At 40.0% G+C, this 12,010-nt stretch overlaps 1 protein-coding gene across 7 annotated transcripts in view; it reads left to right on the plus strand.

Moving 5' to 3' along the window:
- LOC100651006 (cytohesin-1) overlaps positions 1 to 12,010 on the plus strand; it is a 59,030-nt gene that overhangs the window by 10,575 nt on the left and 36,445 nt on the right. The window contains exon 1 of one of the 7 annotated variants that reach the window (XM_048407221.1): positions 4,744 to 5,740. The exons of 5 other annotated variants lie outside the window; for them this stretch is intronic. In XM_048407221.1, the coding sequence (XP_048263178.1) occupies positions 5,543 to 5,740 (198 nt within the window). In that variant the 5' untranslated portion in view covers positions 4,744 to 5,542. Of the gene's footprint in view, positions 1 to 4,743; positions 5,741 to 12,010 lie in introns of those variants that run through there. One more of the 7 variants, XM_012310379.3, reaches the window with a different exon arrangement.

A 12,010-nucleotide genomic window follows, 5' to 3' on the forward strand; every position in this document is an offset into this window, starting at 1 on the left:
GTTATTCGAGGAATTCATACAAAATCGAATGTCATATGACATGACACGAAGCGTGTCTTCCGTAGCTGGATGAAGAAAATTAATTTATCTCGACGTTGATAATATTCTTGTATGATACATGGCTCTGAAGCAGTAGAACAGCTACGCAGAAAATAATTATTTTGCAAACTATTCGTTGTTCGAAGCAATCGTATTACACGTTCGATGGAGCATTTCCTCGATCTCAAAACTTCAGAAGAAAATAGGAATTTCTTGCTGTTGATCGACGTAAAGTTAATAAAGTTGTGTATGCATGAAACTACGTTACCATCGGAGGATGTGATTGCAATCAAACGTGTCTATTTTTACCTGTGAATTGAATAGCTCGACGACGACGACGACGATATGATTACTTCCGAGAAATTGTATTGCGCGATGGTGCAAGAAATTATTCGTACAACGAAGGTCGTTCGAAGATAGAACTCCATTGATCGAGTAAAGTAACAGAGAAGAGGGAACTGTTTCTCAAAAAATTAAACAGGATTCAAAAATATGCGAGGAAGGTTTCTCACAAGTTCTGATATTTTTCTTAAATTCACGAATCACTTTAGCGAAGTCATTTCTTTTGATGACCATTTAATGCGACCACTTAAAAGAGAATAAATCGTCAAATTACAGTGACAAGCACCCACGGAGGAAGCTTATCATATCAATGCAATAACTAGTAGATGTGCTTCGTGGTAACGCTAATAGGTAACGTGAGTCATAGGGCGTATTCTTTCGCGCGTATAATAATTTTCACGATATAGCAAAACTCTAAATTAAAGCAGTACTGGACTGATGCATTGATCATACAAACTGGACTACGTTCGTAGTAGTCTACCTTCTTCAGCAGAGACTGAATCAAAGCTAATGCTAGTTCGGTTAACAAGTCCGTGGACGGGTCTCTTGGCATATTATTAGTCGATATTCTTATTCTATTGTACCGTATTAGTATACAGACCTCGTGCAGATTCAGCTTCCCACGGTGATCAATCCATGGACATGATGTCTAAATCTATACGGAGCGTCTCACGCAACCGGGTCAAGTCAGCGTTAAAACGGCAGGAGATAAAAAGAATTTAATTAGGAAAAATGTAATGATTTTGAGTGAGTAATGAGTTTGAGTCTTCTCCGAAAGTGGAGACGTTCCAAATGTTTCAAGGTCGCCTCTATTTTCTTAAATGGAACTCTACATTTTGTCATACATCGTTCGATGCATTTTTTAATTCTCTACGAAAAAAGCAAAATAATAAAATAAAATAATATTTAAAAAAGTCATGGATTTGTATACATAATTTTGTGTCGGCTAGGAATCGTTCTGGAAAATTCAATGATGTATCTGGAGGTGGGAACTATGACGAGTTCGTGATGGAACGCGAATAACAGCGAACCCTACATCGTTGACCGGCATATGGCATCCCCTGGGACTGAAAGAGCAAAATTCATGACACTCGTGCGTGTACTTTCGTTGAGTAACGACACCCGCTTGCTTGTGTCGTGATTTCGTGGAATTATTTAAACCTGTGAAGTTGCTTGTTAATGGATCATTAACAGTATAACGCCTGCGCGTTGGTTTTATTGAGAAAATAGACTCGTTTATTTTGTTGTTTTCTGTCTGTTAGATTGTGTCCACGGTTATCGCATAAGTGGGAATCTTGCCAGCGGTAATCACTTTTACCATTCGAATTACCCTTCTCCTGAACGCACTTTTATTCATCCCGAACCTTTTTACTTTGTTTTCTTTGGGTGTCTGTTCTATTATTATTTCGTCGTTGTAATTGAGATTGACGACTGAAAAACGTATACCCAGAAAAAATAAAAACGTGTATTCCTCGTTTTACCAAAGCTTCGCTTCGGACGATAAACTTTTTATTCGTTCTTTCTTACCGTTTTATTACCTGTGTTTGATTGAATCTTTTTCTTACTTGCATTGCATCAAAATAAAAAAGCGTCTCGCTATAAATAATATGATATAAATAATATGTATTCCGAGACGTGCTACATGTATATTCTCATTATGCCATTGTACGTACATGTCTGTATGCTAGTACAATCGATACTTGAAAACCATCCAGTACGAATTGGAGAAAGAATCATCTCGTTCGTTACGTTTTCCTATTGCATGCAATCCATGCGTATGCAATTTAGAAAATATCGAATTGCGAATTTTGGTAAAATGCAGCGCGAGTCGAGCAAAACAAATCGAGGCAAGTTTGGTGAGGGGCATGCGCGCGCATCTGAGTAACCGTCACGCGATAAACGCGTGCACGCCTGGTTAATCGTCTCGTCCCGTTCACGATGCAGCTGTAGCAGGTGCAACGACGACACGTCGTTGAATCGCGTTTAAACACGGTGATCGAATCACCGATTCGATCACTCCGAGGAGATATCGTTTGCAAATGCGAATGAACGCTTGTTCGCTGCGTCGCAATGTTGGGTTGCACGTGTAATCTGTTTCTCGTTCGATTTTTCGTCTCTGGTTGGAGTGGGGAAAGAATCGTCAGCCGATAAAGAAGAGAGCAAACAAAGTCGAACGTTTCTTCCGTTCGCTTCTTCTAGCCGTGAATCGTGAATCACGCGGATGGAATTTAATTCTTTTCTGCGACGAGCAGATTTCGTGATCAGCAATTCGGCAATGAATTCCTCTTTCTCTCTGCGTTTCATCCCACGATGATATTTATCAGCCCCGTAGAAGTGGAATCCGAATTAGAGTAGGAATACGTCTTTATTTACGAATGGAATACGCATCTGAGATACGGTGAATTATGCGATGTTTTGATTTACATTGTAATTCCGTCGATAGAGCTGCTAGCGGTTTTATTCGACCTACAGTTTCGACTTTCCGCGTCATTTCCCAATTACGCAGTAATTAATCAACGAGCTATGTATTTAGTTGCTAACTATTGGAGAAGCGCGTCACTTGTCGACACCAGCGCGCATTTTCGTATTTTTTTCATTAAGATGGATAGTAGCGAGCGAGATCTATGTGAATTATATTTGATAATTTTCGCAGCACAAGCAAATTATATTGCTGACCGTTGAACCAACGGGGCCGAAGAAACGATAATCCGCGTCCGAATGAACCCCACTTCGTTATTTAATTTAAAATTTTTTATCAGTGTTTTTTAATACGCTTGATACGGTTCAATGGATACTTGACGTCGAATTCGATAGCAAGAAGCAAAAGGAGTCTCGTCGAGTATCATGTTTTTCGCGGAAACGTTCTATGTTTAATTTTCAATTTTGTCCTTGTAAACAAAATATATACATATTAATATGTAGAAAAGCGTAATCGTTCGATAAAATTCCATTCCAATGGACGAGATGGCTACTTTAAATAGAACCGTACATTGACGTTCAAGCGAGTGCTGTATATAGCTACGCGAAATAGCGCGGTAACCTAAGTAACGTGAAAGTTGGGTGAAATAATTTGTCGAAGAAGCCCAGACGAGTAGATAAAACGGTCACATTGAACCGTGGTCTGTCAACGCCCTGCTCGACACTCGAGCGCCTCCAATTGATAAGCAGTCGGCGAAATTTCAGCCTGCCTCGTTCTCGGAAGCATTCTTTTCACGATCTTCGGCAAGTATGCGTGCTAGAGTGTCCACTTGGTGTTGCCTGTATGTTCGACGTTCGAATTACTAGAAATACAACTTACAATTTTAGCCGATTACGATATATGTATATATATATTCAGTGGACACTTTGAAATTATAGCTTTTTGACAATACATTCAAAAATTTTATCTCGAACAGAGTCTATTTCTTTTTTTTTTTCTTTTGATTTATGCGAACCTGGTGCAATGAAACTTGGAACATCCTTGCAAAAAATATAGCTCGCAATAAAAAATATCTATCGTTCTACAAATATTGATCTTTCGAAAAGCACTGCTCTCGGTATATTGTAGCGTGTTAAAATGACCGAAATTACGTTCCTGAGGTCTTTTGGTAACGAGGAGATACTGCATCGTGCAATTGAGAAATTTCCGCGGTCCGCGCGCGTGCGTTCGCTGCCTTTTTAAACCGTACTTCGCTCATGAAGAGTAGGATCGGTTTGACCTCATACGAGAGCCACCGCAAACGTGGTATAGTGTACAGGCTGCTCCTTGCAATTGGAGTGGCTCGTACTTCATTTTCGCGATGAACGGAAAAAAACCCTTGGCAGAAAAAAGAATGAAACCGTAGATCGATTCAGAAAAATTCAAGTTGTATCGGTTTTATTTCTTCCGTAGGTGGATCTGTGTAAGATGCAACCTTGTTCGTTTTCTATTCTCATGCTACATACATCCGCGATTGTGTATCACGCGTAAAAGAATTTTTAATTAAATTGTTCTTTACATAAAAATTTCCATGCACTTGAGAAAATAAACAAATCGTAGAAATGAATACTTCATGAAAAACAAAGGTCAATATGATTAATTGGGATTCACGTATCTGCATGTTACTGCGCATTATTACTGTATACATATTTACCAAGTAGCTAACCGATAGAGCGTATTTAACGTTTTTAATTTAATATTGTTTTATTTCTTATATTTTAAATATATGAGTAAGCGATTCATCAAACGATTCTAATAATATTTTCTATGCATTTATCTTTATTTAGAAGAAAGCTATAAGCTATACCAGTTACGAGGATCAGCCTGTATTCGCACACGCGTGACTGAGTTCACGATGCGTCCACCACGAGGCGCCAGCGCGTTTCCAGCGCGACCGTTTACTCTAACTCGCGGTCGCGAGTCGCACGGCAGCCGCTGCGTGAGGCGGATCGTTCTTTATCCCGCAGTATCACGATCTCAGCTAACCCGATACAATCGCGGTCTCCGGTCAAAATTACGCTGCTTTCGTTGTTGTTATCGGAAAGAGTCGACTTTGAGAAGATAAAACGATCGTACGACAGTGTTTTTTTTTAAATCTTGCGGAAGCTTTAAATTGCTCGTATCATCTTGCGTGACTATTGTCATTCCAACTTATCAGAGTTTATCGATGTTAAGTGATAAATAAGGTTTAGTAAAAGATCCTACTTCAGACTCTTACTTCGTTCACCGATATTTTCATCGATAGACGAGTGAACATTATTTGATCAGTAATTCCGAGACGTGTTTCTAAATTTTAGATGCGTTTATTGATAGATTATCACGTGTAGTGGTCAATACGTGGATCGTGGATCGATCGAAAGATACTAATTTTGAAGGAATTGCATTACTGATTCAGGGTCGTTGAACCGTTGAGATCTTTGATCTCGCGTGTCGACAGTTTCTTTCGACAAAGGATCACGTTTACTCGAGTACTCGTAACGCGAGCGATCGTTTTTGATCGCGTTAACGATCGGTTAACGATAGAAGCGTATGTCAATGTCACCCTCGAGATCGAACGGCTACAGTGTCGCATGCAGCGCATGGTGTCAGAAAGTGTGGTTAGGTTGTTCCTGAAAGTATCACGGTTCAGGAGAAGTGAAGGGAGCTGAGTGGAACGAATTCCATTGGTTTGTGAAGTTTGGCAACGCGAACTCGGTGCCAAGCATGATTTTCACCGGCAGGTCGGTGGACGCCCTCGACGAAGTTCGCGGTAGCAACGTGCAGACGGACAACCGTCGGGACGTTAGCGCCGTCGCCATAGCCGCAGGATGGTTTTCCAGTTTGCGCAGACCCGGCAAAAGGAACAAGAAGGGTTACCAAAAGCAGGCCAAGAGCACATGGGACCTTAGCACATTATCTATGGTTAGTTGAACGTTCTGTCTGGCTGCACTTACATCCCTCGAACGATTTACGCGTCCCACTTGAAATTCCCTTACATGTGCCTTGCTCGATTTGGCAGGAGCCTATTTTCCAAAACTTTTTTATTTTATCGAAGATACGATTTATCTTATTTATCTTTATTTATATTTTCTTTTATTTACATTTACGTGCGAATAAACGAAAACAATGTGCAGATATTCATTGGTGCGCTTTGTGTTTACAAAGGGTTTTTAGAAACTCCCGCCTATTTCTGAATCGTAAACACCCGCTTTGATCATCGAAGTAAATGCGTACATATATCGCTACACGATACGTGAAACTCTATACGTGTATGAAGTGCAGTCGAATCATAGTCAGCGATGTCAACATCTCTTCTTAACATTCTTCTTTGTTTATTTACCTTCTTGAACACGCGAACAGCTCCTGTCAAGCTTAAAGTCAGTTGATCAGAGAAAATAAGAATATCTCTGTTTAAGTGGCATACGGTTCCTGAAAACTTCCGAAAACGATCGCAAGATGTCGAATTTATCTGAGCAAATGTCAGTGATCAACCGTCGCGTGAAAAAGCGCGGTAAAATTTTGAGGTTATGCGCGGTTACTTCGAGCGACTGAAACAAACTCAAACAAAAAAACTGCGATCGATCGATGTATGTGTCCGATCTCGACGATCGGTAATTGAAAAGCCGCCAAAAGGCGCTTCCTAAATAAATCGTGGACGCTATTAAGAACAGAGAAACGATGTAAAATAAGAGTACGGTGGCGCTCTGAATTTGGCTGACCAGCCAAATTTATTTCTAGGGACTTAACACTGATGAAGCCAATTCGATGTACACTTACACTCTCGAAACTTGTTTTCATTTCTATAAGAATAAATTTAATTCTACCTCAGTCGACTATTAGAGCATATAACTCATGGAGTATAAATTTTAGGTATTTATGAAAAACTCCGAGCCAGATATAGAACAGAATGTATATATTATAAGAAAATACGTAAAGTATTTGTTATGGTATTTTGAGAAATGAGCGAAACAATTTTTTATTCAATTTTCATTTCTTCAAATTTATTTGAGATGAAAATCTGTAGAATCGTGTGTCTATAATTCCTACGTGTTTAAGAATATTACGTACGTGAGAAGTGTTTGTAATTTTTGGAGGGAATATGCTCGATGAGGTTTGAAGTCGGTAGACGAAATCAGTAAGTCCATCTGATCGCGTTCCGTGAATCAGGCTTGTTATTTTCTAAAAGATACCAAAGTTCTTACGTTTTAACGTTTTAACTTTACGTTTTAACAAGAAATGTGTAATTTTCAAGATACTAGCGAGACAAAGTAATAGCAGCAACCATAGGAAGAAACGATTTCGAGAATAAATGATTTGACGAAGTGTTGTTTGACAATTGATGTTAGATAAACACCACGTAAATAACATTTGTTTGCAACACAAGTAGTATATCTTTGGTGTACCTTGGAAGCTGTACAGCTGACAAAACAAACTACGCATTTTTTATTTGTCTTATTACATTGCTCTTCTCAACGATAATGCATGACCACGTCATGTACACAAAGTACAAAGATCAATAAAGTTTCGATAAACGTTTCTACACACCAGTAACAAGGTAAAAGCAGGCTGGTGGAAATTATAGAATTGCATGGCCTTCTGTATTCTTAGGACTGCACTACTGAACCAAACAAATAGGTTCGCCAAAATTTGTATCGTATCTCTGTTGCAAAGGCAGTCTTCAATTTTGTAATACTTCGTCTAACGATCGTGAATTTTCATCTTTTGATCATAACGATCGTTTCTTTCAACGGATCTTCGCCGAAATAGTTGTTTTCTTCCGTGAGACAAAAACGTATCTGTATGAATGAATTAAACGAGTGGAGAACACCGTGTCTCTGTAAACAACGACGTGATTCGATCGTTTACAATGGCACCGGGTTTCTTTCGCATTCCTGACGAAAATATCATTCCATGATGTTCCTGACGTCACAAATCGAAGATCGTACAGACGAACCAAGTCAGGGTGACTTATTTATAGAGAGAATCAGGATACGAATGGAGCTTACGCAAATAGACGGTCATTTGATGCAGGGTTGCTTTGATCGTTGAGCTAATCGCAACCCTGCGTTCCATTCTCCGATTCTATTACGCAGCCAATTATAATTATTCTAGATATTTCGTCCGTAATGTCGATAATTACTTTTTTACATTTTATTTGCTTACAGTGATCAGAAAATTGCTGCTCGTACAGTAACGGATTCGTAGAACCGCAATCTAATTGCATAAGTTCTTAACGAAGTACCAGTAGATAGTTGAGTCAGCTTTTCGTGAAATCGCGATAAAAGGATGATACATCTATTTTCGATGAGAAAATTTCCTATTTTCGTTTTACTTTCAATATTCTGTTATCGTTACGTAATTTCCATTTGATTGCAACGATGCAACTATTCGAGTTTCTAAACAGGAGAACTTTGCTTGTAGCACCAATGATCTACGTACAGTAACCTACGAACGTATTCGAACAAGTATCGAACAATGTTGGAATATCTTCGCGAACCTCTGTATAAGTCAGTGATCGAAACGCATCGTGAGAACGGCTAGCAATCGTTGCCATAGCAGGCTGTTAGAGGCTATCAATTTTTACGGTCGCGTCAAATTGCGTGTTCACAGATCAGGCGTCGAAGAAATTTGCCGGTCGCACGACCTTGCCGCAGTGAAATCAACGCGTAACACGCGCGCGCTTCCTAGAGCGATGCTTCCTAGAAATCTTCTTTCTCTATCTCGAAAGACCCGGTGGTACCTCGGTAACGAACAACGCGAAAGCGAGAGAACCGTAACGTTGAGATTTCTATCTCGTATATACCGCTTATCGAGGATTTACGCCGACCTAAATAGTCTCGAATGAAATCCCTGGAATCTTGAATCGCGTACTGGTAATCGAGTTGTGTGTCATTGAATATTTCGCGGTATACGGATTAATCGGAAACCTCCTCGATAAAGGGAAGCAAGAGGAGAAAAGTATCGGTTCTTCCTTTGTTCGTTGCCAGTTTATGGATTTATCGAGTGTATCGTGGTACACGTGGAAATTACGTAACATCGTGGCGTTACGTGCGCGACGGTACACTTTATGATATTAGTTATTCAGCTTGGTGGTTGCCGGCAATATTTTTAGGTTAATGGGGTGGCTTGGTGGCGGTCGGAAAGAGCGAGTGATCCGTGGGGAATAGGAACAGCGACGATCGTTTCAAAGGAAACAGAGAAAATTTTTTCCCTTTCTTTTCCCTTTTCCTTCATTCTCTTTTTGCTTTTTGTTCCATTTTTTCTTCTGTCTCTCTTTCTTTGTTTATTACTTTTTGTTGGCCTGCAGCGTGTTGCGATCGATAAAACTGTCGCATTTATTCGTCGTGGTGCGTGGCGTTAAAACATCGAGTCCTCATAAATCGTCCAACGGGAAAAAGTGTGTCGATCGGTTTCCGAGTTTCACCGTTGTCCGGCGCGAACCTACGCCGCTTTTACATAAATTACATTTCGCGACGAGCCATCGGTGCCAATATCGGCATTGTTGCATGCTTCGCCATACAAATACATATTTCGGCAGAGAAAGCTTCTGTCTTTTGTTGCGTCTGCCTCTGTATTGGATATTGAGTACTACGTACTACGATTGCTACTATCGTGCTTGTGATGTGTAGAAAAAAGTAGTCAGAGAAGCATTTGTTCGAGTAATCTTTACCACGTATATATATCGTGATATTAAGTCATTCAGCATTTTAAAGGTCTCTAAGTATAGAAGACACTGGCTGTATGAAATGATTGTGGGTAGGAAGGAAGGCTGTTAACTCTTTTGTTAAAGAAGGTGAGAAGGATAGCGGTCGAGTTTAACGTTCATTGGTAACGTTCGTGGTAGCGTGTGATGTTAAGCTTGCAATTTCATAACAAATTGATCTAACTCGAACGTAAGCACGATTACATCTTTAGATTCGATCAGTTTATGAGTTAAGAGACAATTTCCGCGTTTGGAGTCGTTCAAGTTTCGTCTTTGCTTCATGTCGAATTATGTAACGCAGCATCAGATCATGGCTCGAGATTTATGCGTGGAACGGTAGATACGTCAAAGTTGTACAGACTTCGTGCAAAACACAGTTCGCGTTTAGATAATCGAACGTCAGAGAAGCATATAACGACATTAAAGTACGCTATAAACCATTAACTAGTATAAGTTGATTCGAAGAATATGAATCACAGCTGTCAATTTTTCCTATGACACCTTCTAGAAGATAAATCTTTGTTACGTCCTGACGTAAATCGTACGACAAACAAATCGTTTTATTATGGCGTCATAGCTGGTTATAAAAGCATCAGAATACAGTTGTCTCGCGTCGCGTGAAAATTTTATTGCCCGTTTACTACAGCGAGTCCTTATCGGTAGCCATGGCACCTGACTTTGCTTGCACGGTTGTTTATCAGTAGAACCTTAATCGCTTCGTTTGACGTCAACAATTTCACGATACCAGCGACGATGACATCTTCTCGTCATCGAGGATTACATAAAGCTAATAAAACAGGGTTGTTGTCATCTCGTGAATGTCCAGTTAAATTGCTTCGAAATAATTGGCTCGGACAAGGTATAAACGGCAAAATCGATTTGACAAGCGAATGCGACAAACGGAATTGCAAGTAAGAACTGGAAATCTTGATAAGCATTCCGTTGACTATAAATTATTTTTTTAATGATGGAACGAGACTGACTCTAGACGCGTCATGAACGAAGATATTCAAAGAGAGACATCGTGTCTCGCTGATTACACAGACGAACTATTTTAGTGTGCGAAAGTAATCTCACGTTCTTGTTTAAAAGTTTTGTCACATTTTTTTGCCTACTATTTGTCGCTATCCAATTTTATCAGGACACAACGAGACGTGGCCGAATAAAGGAGGAGGAAGGAGGAAAAGACGAACGAGAGAGAGAGAGAGAGACGGGGTGAACAAAGGAAACAGGTTCTGTTTTAAGCGGCGCGATTCCTCTTTCCGCATCCGCTCCGTTTGTTCCCGCCTTTTGCGACCAGCATTCGTGTATCTGGGTTATACGGCTGCTTTTTGGACAGCAAGGGAGAAAAAAGAATGTGTTTGGGTGCACGCCAGCCTGGTGTGCTCCGCGACGATGTTGTAGGAGAATGGAACGTGTAATTGGGTAAATACGTGAATGGAAGAATTCGGCGGTGCTAAGATGGTGTCGCGAATCTGAAGAACTGGAGCGCCAACGTCGAGAGACGTAATATAACGGGAACTGAAGAAAATCATGCTTCGTTGGCGAATTATTTAATGAACGAGTGTAACGCGCAGACGGTGGGGATAGATAGTGGATAGATAAGAAAATGAGGAAAACGAAGGTATGAATAAAGAGACGATGTATGAATTCGCAGAATGAAAGTAAGAACTGGAAATCTTGATAAGCATTCCGTTGACTATAAATTATCTTTTTAATGATCGAACGAGACTGAGTCTAGACGCGCCATGGACGAAGATATTCAAAGGAAAGGAAAGAGATTTGCGAAAATTTGAAGTTACAATACGTAGATTATTGTGTACAGAGATGAATGGATTAAAATATACGTGTACTACGTAAAAGCCAGAAATTTCGCAAGAACGTGCAGCGGAAGAGAAGAAGAACGTGTGTATGTTTTTTAAAAGACGTAGATAAAAAGATAAATAAACGTAGATCGAGATGAGCAAATAAACAGACTATCGAACGGATGATTTAGTTCATCTACTTTCAAGATTTCCAAGGCTAGAACATATACAAGGCTGTATACATATGATACGACAGTCGGGAACACATTGCGATATTGGCATCTGTTGTAACATCGTACAACGTTAAGGACGACAAAGTTGCTGAGAATAATAATATTCGCACAACACGATGTGTATTATACTCGGTTTACCAAGTTGTTCTGCCACAGTTGAGCGATAATAGTCGCTCGAAATCTGAACTCGAACCGTGAAAAGACAAGAACTTATTTACCAGGAGCTTTTGGTAAAAGAATCGCCATTAATTGACGTGTTATTCGGACCTTGAAATTTGCATAATTCCAGCAAGCTATGTAAGCGGCCGAGGGTGATTTCGCTTGAACAATATGTTAGCAAGAACATATGGGTCGTGGGGAAAATTATATTTATCTGCAGAACGCACGTAGATGTGTTTACTCTGGTGGAACACGTGTCACTGGCTAACTCTAAACGCGGCATTGTGTTTAC

The sequence above is a fragment of the Bombus terrestris genome, chromosome 7 (assembly GCF_910591885.1).
Source record: "Bombus terrestris chromosome 7, iyBomTerr1.2, whole genome shotgun sequence".
Classification (NCBI taxonomy): domain Eukaryota; kingdom Metazoa; phylum Arthropoda; class Insecta; order Hymenoptera; family Apidae; genus Bombus; species Bombus terrestris.